General features: G+C 39.9%; 1 protein-coding gene across 7 annotated transcripts in view; it reads right to left on the bottom strand.

The window, feature by feature from the left end:
• Positions 1-12,098, bottom strand: part of PCDH15 (protocadherin related 15) — a 621,509-nt gene that overhangs the window by 142,263 nt on the left and 467,148 nt on the right. For all 7 annotated transcript variants that reach the window (XM_077930491.1, XM_077930494.1, XM_077930496.1 and 4 more), the window contains 4 exons: positions 11,966-12,098; positions 9,797-9,876; positions 5,597-5,690; positions 1,269-1,397 (listed from right to left, as the gene is read on the bottom strand). In XM_077930491.1, the coding sequence (XP_077786617.1) occupies positions 1,269-1,397; positions 5,597-5,690; positions 9,797-9,876; positions 11,966-12,098 (436 nt within the window). The remainder of the gene's footprint in view (positions 1-1,268; positions 1,398-5,596; positions 5,691-9,796; positions 9,877-11,965) is intronic.

Below are 12,098 nucleotides of genomic sequence, written 5' to 3' on the forward strand. Positions count from 1 at the left end.
CCTTGCTTGTTAGATCTACAAAGCAACTGAAGGAGTCAAACTCAAATTGCAACCAACATTTTCAAATTAAGGCAGTTTTTTATTTGCATTGTTATTTATCTTTTCTTTGTGCACAGCTAAGTGTATGGCTCAATTAAACTGGGAGGGAAACAAACCACTCTAAAGCTTCTTGAAAGAAAGATGAAAGAAAGAAAGAAAGAAAGAAAGAAAGAAAGAAAGAGAAGAGAAGAGAAGAGAAGAGAAGAGAGAAGAGTTACGTTTTGCCAACACTTTTATTGTTATTTCCATATTACTACTAGATGACAATTCTGGCTTCAGTGAAGACAGCACTTTGCATGATTTAAAAATTACAATGACACAGAAGATATAGATGTGATGGAGGACTGATATATTCTATTCTGCTACTCAAGCTAAGGAATAAGTTGCATTTTGTTGTTTGAAATGACACACTGGCAGCATCCCGACAGAACATAAAACGGATTGAAAAAGATGTTTATTGCTACTCTAAAATGACATGACTATATCCTATAGAATGTAAAAAAATCCACCAGCCACAATTTAATCCCAGTTTCAAATAGTGTAGGCTCACTTCAAATTTTGTTCTGGAATATTTTATGAACACTGTTTTCACATTTCTTACTTAATATTCCAAAATTGGATTTGCACATTTGTGGAAAGCATCTCTCCACAGATGAGAAACGAAGGCTCCATTTTAGATGTCATCAAACGGGTACCTCCTATTTTTCTGCACAAAGTGAAGTGGTTCTAACATCACATGTTTACTCCAAAGGAAATCCCACTACATTGAATAGGGCTTACACTTTAGTGTTTAGGACTGCAGCCTTAATCACAATGTGGGCCAGAAAAGAATTTTAGAGGGAAGTTTGTAAACATATTTCATTTCCACCCAAGTACTATGAGAGCAATACAGGAGAGGTTTGAAGTTGGTTTCATGGGGAACAGTTACCCAGATACCAAGGAAAGCTGTGAACAGGAAGGGTTTAGTATCCATGTGTCCCTTTTGCAACACTCCATTTCACATTCCCAACAGTTCATGCATGGATTTTGCCTCATGGTGGGTTGGGAGGCAGGGAGGGGTCATTAGCAAATTATATCTACTGAGATATGTTTAAGTTCATTTTTTTACCGAAAATGTGGTTAAAACCAACTTCATAAATTGGTGCCATCCACTGGACAACCTGGCAGCTTTAATTCATTTAGAGACAATTTCAAATCAGTATGTTCACCTTTGCTAGCAACAGACTTACCCTCACTTGACCAACAAATGCATTGGCTTCCTCTTCTAGTACTGTAAGGTTCTTAGGCAGAAAAGGGTCAAAGACTGGCCCATTGTCATTTACATCTGTTACAACCACATTCACTGTAGCAGTTGATGTCTGCAAGAAAAAGGAAATAAAATTATGAAGCAGATGTTTTTACCTTACAGGAGGATACTTAGTGCTTATTATTGAAATTTGTATTCCACCATTCACCATAAGGGTAACATCCATAAGAATATAAGCAAATTAGAAACCATACAAAACACTAAACTATCTAAAACCATTATAAAAATGAATGCTACAGAGTTGGATTATCACAATTACATTGTACCTGGTGATACTTAGAAGGTACTGCGTTAGTAGGGTAGGAGAGATGATACATTTACACACACACACACACACACACACACACACACCCAAAGTGTGCACTGTAGATTATTTTTGACAGTATCAAAGGGGTGCATTGGTTGTCGGATGTGTCCCAGGCTTTTTAGACCTGTCTACCCGTGTACTATCTGAAACCAAAGGTGCGTGTTGGTTGCCAGATAGATTTCCCCCCCGGCTCTCCTACCCAACTGCAGTGGCAGAAGACAAGACTCAAAAACTGTTTTGTGGATGAATTATGTCGTCATTTAAAAGTTCAACAAAGGCTGTAATTGTGCATGTGCAAGTAAAATATCCCAGTTACAGAGCAACTGGATGAACATGAGCTTTTTTTTTTTCCCCAAGGGAAGAAGACAATAAACAGGATGCTTTTGCAATGTGCTACTGCTATTGAAATGTAAAATGTATGGATTTAAATAGAGTCTGAGTCACAGAAAAGAAATTACCTGAAAACTGGGAGGGGAAATTTTAGGCAAAGCCTAAAATGTTCAGCTATGAGAGTATAAAAGAAACTATGAATATACAGCACCTTTGTCTACATACACTGATAGCCTTGTATAAATGATACCCTGATCAAGCAAGGAAGATCTGCCATGCATATGGTTTCCAAACATGCACACTTGGATGTGTATCTACATCTGCACCACAGTGCTCATTTGGACCCCACTGAATGAACTGGATCATCTTTTGAAGTAACGATGGGGATCTGCATTCCCTTTCAGAGCCACTAGCTAATTAAAAAACGCCTGCTTCTTGGGAGAAAAGCGATGACAAACCTAGACAGCATCTTAAAAACCAGAGACATCACCTTGCCGACAAAGGTTTGTATAGTTAAAGCTATGGTTTTTCCGGTAGTGATGTATGGAAGTGAGAGCTGGACTATAAGGAAGGCTGATCACCAAAGAATTGATGCTTTTGAATTATGGTGCTGGCAGAGACTCTTGAGAGTCCCATGGACTGCAAGAAGATCAAACCTATCCATTCTGAAGGAAATCAGCCCTGAGTGCTCACTGGAAGGACAGATCCTGAAGCTGAGGCTCCAATACTTTGGCCACCTCATGAGAAGAGAAGACTCCCTGGAAAAGACCCTGGTGTTGGTAAAGATGGAGGGCACAAGGAGAAGGGGATGACAGAGGACGAGATGGTTGGACAATGTTCTTGAAACTACCAACATGAATTTGACGAAACTGTGGGAGGCAGTGGAAAACAGGAGTGCTTGGAGTGCTCTGGTCCATGGGGTCACAAAGAGTCAGACACAACTAAATGACTAAACAACTAAACAACAACAAGACAGTCCTATTATACCATTACCCCAATCTCCAAGCGATATGAGATTCCAGGGGGTTCAAGAAAGGGAATATCCTGAATTTGTACACTTGGATGCTACATCCTACTGATGGAAAGCTCAATACATTCCTCTTTTACTTTATGTATTGGAGCTACAAGCTGAAAATAGAGTGCAGTAATTAGAAGCAAAGATGCAAATGTGACCTTTCCCATGAAAAGGTGTAACCACAGTGACAGTTAACTAGCCAAGATGAAGCAACTGAAGCAGGAGCTCCCATTCTGTACCTCATTACAGTCTTGCTGATGCTCCTATAAATGCAACTGCAAGTCTTAGAAATTTGCATTTTTTTTCCTGCTCACCAAACATTCTGTTTAAAATGAAATAAAGGTAAAAGTACTAAAATCCAAGTGCTAATATACGGAAGGTTGCACCTTGGACAGATTGCCCCCCCCCCCACCCCTTGAGTTATATCTTCATTAGAGAAAACTGTGCACTAAACAGAGAAGGCATGCAAAGTCCATAGATGGAAGATGCATATACTGTATGATATGTTTATTTTTGTTTTTCTCACGTAGCATTTTCCTTTCCGCAAGAATATCCACAAGAAAATAATGAAATAAAAATGTGAAATCTACATGGACTTTGCAGGAAAGTTCAACGAACAACAGGACAGAATCTAGCCTGTTGCTCATTGCTTACTTGACAAAATCCTTACTTGAGTTGTTTGGTATTCCAATCCCCACTCCCACCCTGGGGAGTATCTTCCCAAAGATAGGGAGGGGGGAAAAGACATCAAAATAATCTTCCTTATGGGCTTTCCACAGACAGGCACAGAAGAGGGATTTGGTAGATTGGGACCCCCAGACTATATCGTAGAGCCAGTGGAGAAAAAATAACATTTCAAAGCTAAGGATGAAAGGTTTAGGTAAAGGATTGTGCCATTTGTCAGCCAGGAAGTTTTGCCCGAGGCTGGTTTGCCCAGGCATCCTTTACCAAGTGGTGAATTCAACGTGTGATAAGACATCACAGATCTTACAGCATGGAAAGAGCTTTCACATTTTCTCACAATTGCATTCAGTAACAGGGTATAGGTAGAAGGAGTCATAGGGAATAGGTAGAACTCCATGTGGGGGCTGAAGGTCAGAAAACCATCTTGGCAGGCTGGGACAGAGGCACAGAGATGCCTTGGAAAGCCAGTGCTGCACTGCTGGGGAAACAAGACCCCCTTGAATTGTGAATGCTGTAAACTCTGCATTCCCTCCCTGGAGGGACAGTCTCTGCCACATCTTAATTCCCCACAGAAGCATGACCCTGAGTGAGTGCATAGAACTCCCCTGGAATCTTGCTACTTCTCGGCAGAGATTGGGGGTGGCATAGAACCTTTGCAATATTACGCATGTGAGCCAGCCTGTAGTCTCCAAAGCGCGGAACGAAATGTTATGGCAGACACAAGCGTACTTTCGAAACAGCAGCACTGTGTGACATTATCATGCTGTAATCCTCCCTGGGTCCACTCCACTGGCTGCAGCATTGTGAGATAGGGAAACATAATATCATGTATTGAGTATCCCTTGATTTTCAAGAGGAGAACAAGACACAACATTGCCATTTTTTTGTGGCAGTCCTCTGTCATTCATAATATATAATTCCTCTCTAAGCTTGCCTCCTTATGGACACTTGTATCTAAACGCAGCACATGAATTTCACTGTTAAGAGAATAGTATCGGTTTAGTAGCAACTCATTGCTCATAAATGCTTTCATTATTTAATTTTAGCACTATAAACACTACTGAAATCTTACATTATAAGCAACAGTTCAATTCCCCAAAATGTTGCTTCATTTACAGTAGCAAGTATGAACATTTCAGGTGGAAGAAGTGGAACCATGATCCAAAGAAAGACTACTATCCAGGATATGTTGACAGCATTTAAGAGAAATGTAGTATTAGGCAGTAAATGGAAGATTACCTTTTAGTATTAAGAAAGATCACTTGTCACTAGCAGTCAATTACATCATCATTGATAACAAATAATGTAAGAAAGCAAAACCTCCTAACATCTCAAGAGCTAACCTAATTTGTAAAAAAAATGTTCTCTATACCATAGCTAGTGGAAGAAAACATTTGATATAGTTTTCCTTATGATTTGTCACACAACCTTTTCAAAATGATTTCCCCAGTGCTAGGGGGGAAATTGAACCAACTATATCTGCCATGTGCAAAGTCTCTGTAGAGATTCTGGTAAAATGTTTTTATATGGCACAACAAGTATCTCAGGTTATGAGTGCAAAGGAAAATGTTCAAAAATGATATGTGAGAGACTTGGGCAGTGTCCTGGCCCCAGGGAGCTGGAACAGCCATAAGATGTCCCCCATGGGATGTCCCTCGCAGTGTGCAGTGTCTGTACTGGCCATAAAAAAAAACCAATGGGAGGTCAGAGGATGTGACACAAATCATTTCAGTTGCAGCTCTATTTCCAAAACAGCACATTGGAGGCATTCACACAAAACCTCCCAACATAAAGGGGAATTACTGAGGGTTATAGACAGTTTAACAAAGACTTGCCCTGTTTTGGCTGCGCTGCTCTCAGTGCCCTGTTGTTTAGGTCTCAGAAACTTGTTTTTATATTTCTACAAGAAACTTACCCCATCTGGCCGGCCATCTGAGGCTGTAACAATCAAAATGTAGCGATCGGTGCTTTCTCTGTCTAAAGGCTTTCCTAAGGCTAGAAGTCCAGATCTAGCAATAAAACAAACATGTATGTTACATAAAAATATGGCTCCTAAAAATTGACAAGCACTATATATATATATGCTGCTGGGTTGGTTGCATTAGTGAATACTTCTCATTGTGATTTTCCTCTGTAAAAACTGCAGACAAGTACTTTGTTTTCACATTAAAAAATAAAACAAACCACAAACCACTAAGTGCTAGGAATAGACCAAAACTATTCTCACGGAGGAAGTTACAAGGCAAGTATGTTTTTTTCATTAACTTCTGCTGATGCAGAAGATCAGAACTCTCAATTCAGGGACATCTTTATTATACCATTTTGAGTAAACTATATTCTTTCCTTATAGCTTACCTAATTTGGCAATATAAGCAGCAAAACAATTGTGGCTTTCACACACAACCAGTCACAATAGAAATCTGAATTCATGACCAACTCTTCAGGCAAAAGGTTCACAGCAGACAATGGATGTGAACAATCCACTTTCTCTGTGCAGCTACATACTGAGTTATTTGTATTACTGGCTAGCAAACATTTCCACATGGTGCTATACATGGAGAAAGGGTTTCCCTATTCCCATAGTTCCATTTTGCTCAACCCCTATCTGCAGAAGATATGAGAAACTGGCACAGCATGGGAAAACCGTAATTGGTTCTTTAAGAGCTATCTGACACTGATGTGCCATGCCAGAATGGCCTTTGGAGGTGGAGAGCATGTCCAGTTACTTCCAACTTCATTTTAGCTTTTAAAGGACGCCCCTGGACATGGGATTGTATTTCAAGCCTCTCCGATCTGCTTGATCATTCGAGAAGTGATCGGTTGTGGCATCCAAATACTAGAATTAAGTATTTTGTTTTTCTCCATTCCTGTTTTGTATTCAATGGCTCCCATTATCCTAGGATCATCTGAGTTCAATGGAAGCAGAGACAAACTGCTCTACATCAGTCAGTTCTAAGGCATGTATATGCTGCAGCACCATTTCACCACCAAATTTCTTCCAATTCTAAAAGCTTGCATACATAACATAGACCTGCCCTTCTGTCCCAGGAACATCAAAGTGCAACGGAGATGCCATTTGGGCTCCTACAACATGACCTGGCTCTTCTGACGATACCACTCAACAGCTGCCATCTCCTAAAGGGAGCACTGGCCCTGGATTACCAACAGGGCATTTTAAAACTCTTTTATTCTGAAATCAGAAGAAACCCTTGAAATGAGAAGAGCAGTGCTGTGTTTATATTTTATTTCTATTTTTTTGCTGTTAATTAGGTGCTAGTTAATTAATCAGTAATACAGTGGTACCTCAGTTTAAGAACAGTCCGGTTTATGAATGATTCGGTTTACAAACTCCACGAAACCGGAAATAAGTGTCTTCATTTGACAACTTTACCTCGGTCTAAGAATGGAATCTGAACAGTGGAAGGGCACTGGTGGTGGGAGGCCTCATTAGGGAAAGCGTGCCTCGGTTTAAGAATGGTTTTGGTTTAAGAACGGATTTCCGGAATGGATTAAGTTCGTAAACTGAGGTACCACTGTACCAGAGTTACAATATTAGACCTACAGGAGGACTAATCAGGGAAGGGCTGCTTGGTACTATCCTACCCCTACCTGGTCTGCTTTTCCTAGCCAATAAGAGTGGGTAGGTTTTTGGGTTTTTTTTTTGTCCTGTAAGATACCTGCCTGCAGGTAAGGTGCTGATTGCAGTGTGGGGTATTGTTTGATTCCTGGCTGAGTAGATAGAGCTGGGGTCTGAGTGTGCCTCCAGAGCCTGCCTCAGTATAGACTCTGCCATAGCTCACCCTTGAAATGGCCACATCAAGGAGGTCCCATATATTGACTGATGATTTCCCCTTGCCCCACCCCATAGGCCAGGTACTGTGGGTGACAGACAGGCCTGTGACCCTTATCCAAGGTAAAAGATTGTGCTCTCGCAAAGTTTGGTTTGGTAGGGTTTCTTCTGAGGGAGACAGAGGAAACAGAGTGTTATAGTGGTTATTACCTTTGGCCTGGCAGTGCACGATGCTCCTACTACTAGGCCTTAGTATATCATCCATGAACTTAATTTCCCAATTGCATGTAGTGATGGCATATGATGGTGCTACAATGTGCCTAGGTAGGCAAAGAAGCAGGAAGTTGTGAAGATGTGCCCCCAATATCAGTGGTAGTGGGCAGGCGAAAATGCAGCTGGATCAGAGGGGCTGAGCATGATATCAGGGAAGACCTAGATGTTTGGCTCCTGTTCCTGATTTTAGCCCTGCCACTTCTCTGGTAGCTTTTCAGCACCTGCTTCAAACATTTTTGTTCAGTCATGCCTTACTGCCTTCATGCCTTACTGCCTTACTGATTTCTTTAAAGTTTTTAATGACTTGTTTTGATTGGCATTAAAATTATTTCATGTAAAATATAAACAAAACACTTAGAGGTTTCATTACAATCAAGTTGCTTAGAGATTTTGTTAAATAAATAAAATGGATTAAGTAGTTATGTTGGTTCATATCAGAAATGGAGTACTTCTGTTTTCTTACAGCTGACTAGAGAGAACCTGTCAAAATATTATACTGCATGTTCTGAACATGGATGCTCTGCAGAGCATCTCTGCTATACTTGCTTCTAGGGACTGCATGAATAACTACTGTATGTATTCAAATGCAAATATTGCCCATTACTTTCATTGGAATAACCTGGAAATATGAATGCCTTTTGTAACTTTTAATGAGTGCACACAGAAAAGCATATTATAAAGTAGTGCTAGCTGGAAGTTAGTTGGCCCAGACATTTTGATAGAGGGGTGGAGAGGGGGTGGCATTTTGGTTAAATTTTCTGAAGTTGCAGAGAAAGAAATTTCTAGCGTTTTTCAGGGAAAGAGTTTCCCATGATAGATATAAGACAGAAAGCTACAGTCACTCATTTTTAAAATATCTAGTAAAAAAAGTAAGCTGGCCACGGAGGCAGACATCTTTCCTTTTGTAAAGGAAGTCAAAAACAAAATACCCCTGGGTAATTCCTACTGGACTATTTTGTCAATGAGAAATGCTGTCAGGATGCTACTGCTTAGAGCAGCTCCTTTATCTCTCGAAGAAATCTTTTTTGCCAGTTAAGTGAGAGGCATTTTCAGCCCAGTCTCATTCAAAAGTAGATGCTGCCCTCAACTTTTGATGGTTTATGCATTTGCAAACCTCCAGCTACCAGGTGCAACAGTTTCCACAGCCAGACCCCAATATGTATATATATTTCCCCCTACAATGGAAAGTAAATTGCATAGAAATAACAGAAAACAGGTTCAGGATAACAATCTGCAGTGGCAGAAGCATACCATCAACCTGAGGAGTGGAAAAGTTCCTAGATTATTGCAGCATCCTCTGTTTTTAGTATGTTGCTTATACCCGCATTCACACTGGTGAACAAATGTCTTAGTACATGAGCTTTGAGAACATAATGATAAGACTCTTGCTTGCTCTTTTCCTAATTTCTGAGAGGGGAAAACCTTCCCTCGATATATCCTTCTTTCTCCATTTACTGCAATTAATATTCAAGCAAATAATAGCTTTGCAAATGACAGGCCCTTAAAGGAAAGGTTTTCACTATTTCTGGTACATATGCTTTCAGTGTTCCAGGGCTTTTCTTTTCACTAATTAAGGTGGCATCCATTTAGGAAGAATGCTAAAAGCTTTCTCAGTTAGTAATGCCTGGAATGTCTGGTGCTGAATTCAGACAATGGGCCCAAAAGGTCTTCCTTTTCATTACAGTACATTTCATTTTTCCAGACAAGAAATGGTAAGTAAAAAAAAAAAAAAAACAAAACAAAAAAAAAAACTCACTGTCATTAGGAGAAACCTGGCAAGTCTAAAGGCTTCTAATTAATCCCAGGTCACTCATATAATGGAAGTTTCCATCTCAGTGGGTTTTACCTAGTCAAACATTTAAAATAAATAAATGGTCTCGGGTGTACAATTTCAAAGTTCACTACCATTCACAGAGCTCCCATTAGTGTCTGAGAGCTCAACTTCAAACAGCTGAATACCTCTGATTAGAAGCTGTGTTATTTGCACACAATCTGCATATTCACAATCTGCTGGGAAGTTGAAAATTCAGCCATAAGGGTTATTCTACTTACGTTCGAGAAAGGTTAAATACTTGCTGAGGATCTCCATTCTGTATGACGTATGTTATGGGGTCACCCTCTCGATCAGTTGCCTTCAGAAGAACAACAGAGAAAAAGTGACATGTTACAGATTGCAATGGCTTCTTTTTTTTATTAGGAATTTTTAAAAAAACAAAAACAAAGAACAAATCCTGAGTCGTGATGGGCAACACATTTTAAATGCTAATCAACTCATTCATAACAATTAAACATTTGACAGCTTTAACTCTAGATCAACTGATTGTATGTGTTTGTCCCCCTCTAGAGAGTGTCTGCATTTTGGCTTCATGGAGAGTGTGCTCTCATAAGCATGGTAATTGCTTATTGGAATTTCAGGAAATTAGAGTATTTGCATACTTAAGCTTTAATCAACAATGACTGACAGAACGAGAGGTAATAAAGAGGTTTTCGGCGGGCAGTAAATTCTCCAGCTAATTTTCAAAATAACTCAGTAGGGATTATTTATTACTGCATTCCTTAAAACAAATATGATAGCTCCATTTAAATATTGCACCTATTTGGGCCCTTCTTAAAATATGCAGTATTAAAAATTGTACTGGACAATAATAAGTTTGAAAAGAATGAAGAGATTATTAGACAATAACATTAATAAAACAGATCCAGGTGGTATTGAAGACTGATTTTCTAGATCCATTTCAATCAGGGTTTTGGCCTGTCTTTGGCACAGAAAAAGCCCTGGTTGCCTTATATAATTACCTCTGCTGGGAGAGAGACAGGGCAATACGTCCCTGTTAATCGTCCCTGACCTCTCAGCATCTTTCAATACCATCAACCACTATACCCTCTTGGAGAGGCTATCTGAAGGGGGCGGCAGCACTGCTTTGCAGTAGTTCCAGTCCTATTTGGATGGTCATTTTCAGCAGGTGATACTGGGGGACTGTTTTTCAGCACAACTGAGCCTTCACTGTGGGATTCCTCAGGGCAGAGGAAGTTGTATCTGATTTAAGAATATAATACACAATCCAGTTCTGAAGTTAAGCATTATAATACACAATCCAGTTCTGAAGTTAAGCATGTGCTTAATTATCACCCATTTAAATCAATGGGATAGAGCAGTGCTTAACTTTGGCTGTATTTCTAAGTATAAAAAAGAAATGTTTTGGTTCCACAGTTGTTTAAAAACAACAACAAATAAATAAGAACACAGTGGTTCTCCTCAACCCCCAAACGTCCAAACTTATTTTTTAATTTCAGGTGTCAAATCTCTGTAAAATTATAAATGTACACCTCATACGTATTACTTTTATGGAGCAGGAAGCTTAAAAACACTGTGTAACATTATCTACTATTGCATACGTATTAACATTTCACACCTTTAAACAGCTGCAAATGAAGATCCTGAACATCTGTATGATAAAAGCTGTTATGTTGAATGAATGAATTTCATTGAAGACAAATTAGAGCAACAATTTTCAGAAGTTTAGCAAGGATTCCTCAATGAAAAAATATCTATAATGATGGGCAAACTACTCTAAAAGTCCACTAGTCCATCGCTGTTGTCTGCTACAAAATGGAGCCAAAGGAGACTGGCTGTGTTTCAGGAGACACTTTCAAATCCATGATGGGCAACTATGAGATCCAAGAAGCCCAACCAACACTTTACGTGAAGTGAACATGCACCTCAGAAGTGTCTGAGATGTACATACAGAGGTTTCTCAGCAGGGAAACCAATAAGGAAAGGGTTAAATGGCAGCAGAAAACCCATACTATAGAGCAGGGTCCCAAACTGGGTCTCTAGCTGTTTTTGGACTACAATTCCCATCATTCCTGACCATTGGTCCTGCTAGCTAGGAGTGATGGGAATCATAGTCCAAAAACAACTGGAGACCCAAGTTTGGGAAACCCATGTTATAAAGCAATGATGGAGAACTTGTGACCCTGCAGCCATTGTTGAAGTACAACTCCCATCAACCCTAACCATTAGCTGCATTGTCTGGGGCTGATGGGAGTTGAAGACCATCACTTGTAGGGCCACAGATTGACTACGCCCCCCCCCCCCGTGCTATAAAGTAATATTTGTCCAGAACAGACCCTGAAAACAGCAAAAGTAGCTACGATCAAGACCATCACATCCATAAGCAGAAAGAGTTCTGTAAATGCTTACATTGAAGCATTCTGTACCTGCAAATTAAGCAAAATGGCACCAATTCTCATGGCCTCACTAAGTTCAAGACTGTACATCTGCTGGGGAAAGCGGGGTGGGCTCTGATTATTTGGAGGAAGAACCTCAATGTAAACAGTAGTGATGGAGCTC

This window comes from Podarcis muralis, chromosome 6 (genome assembly GCF_964188315.1).
Source record: "Podarcis muralis chromosome 6, rPodMur119.hap1.1, whole genome shotgun sequence".
Taxonomy (NCBI): domain Eukaryota; kingdom Metazoa; phylum Chordata; class Lepidosauria; order Squamata; family Lacertidae; genus Podarcis; species Podarcis muralis.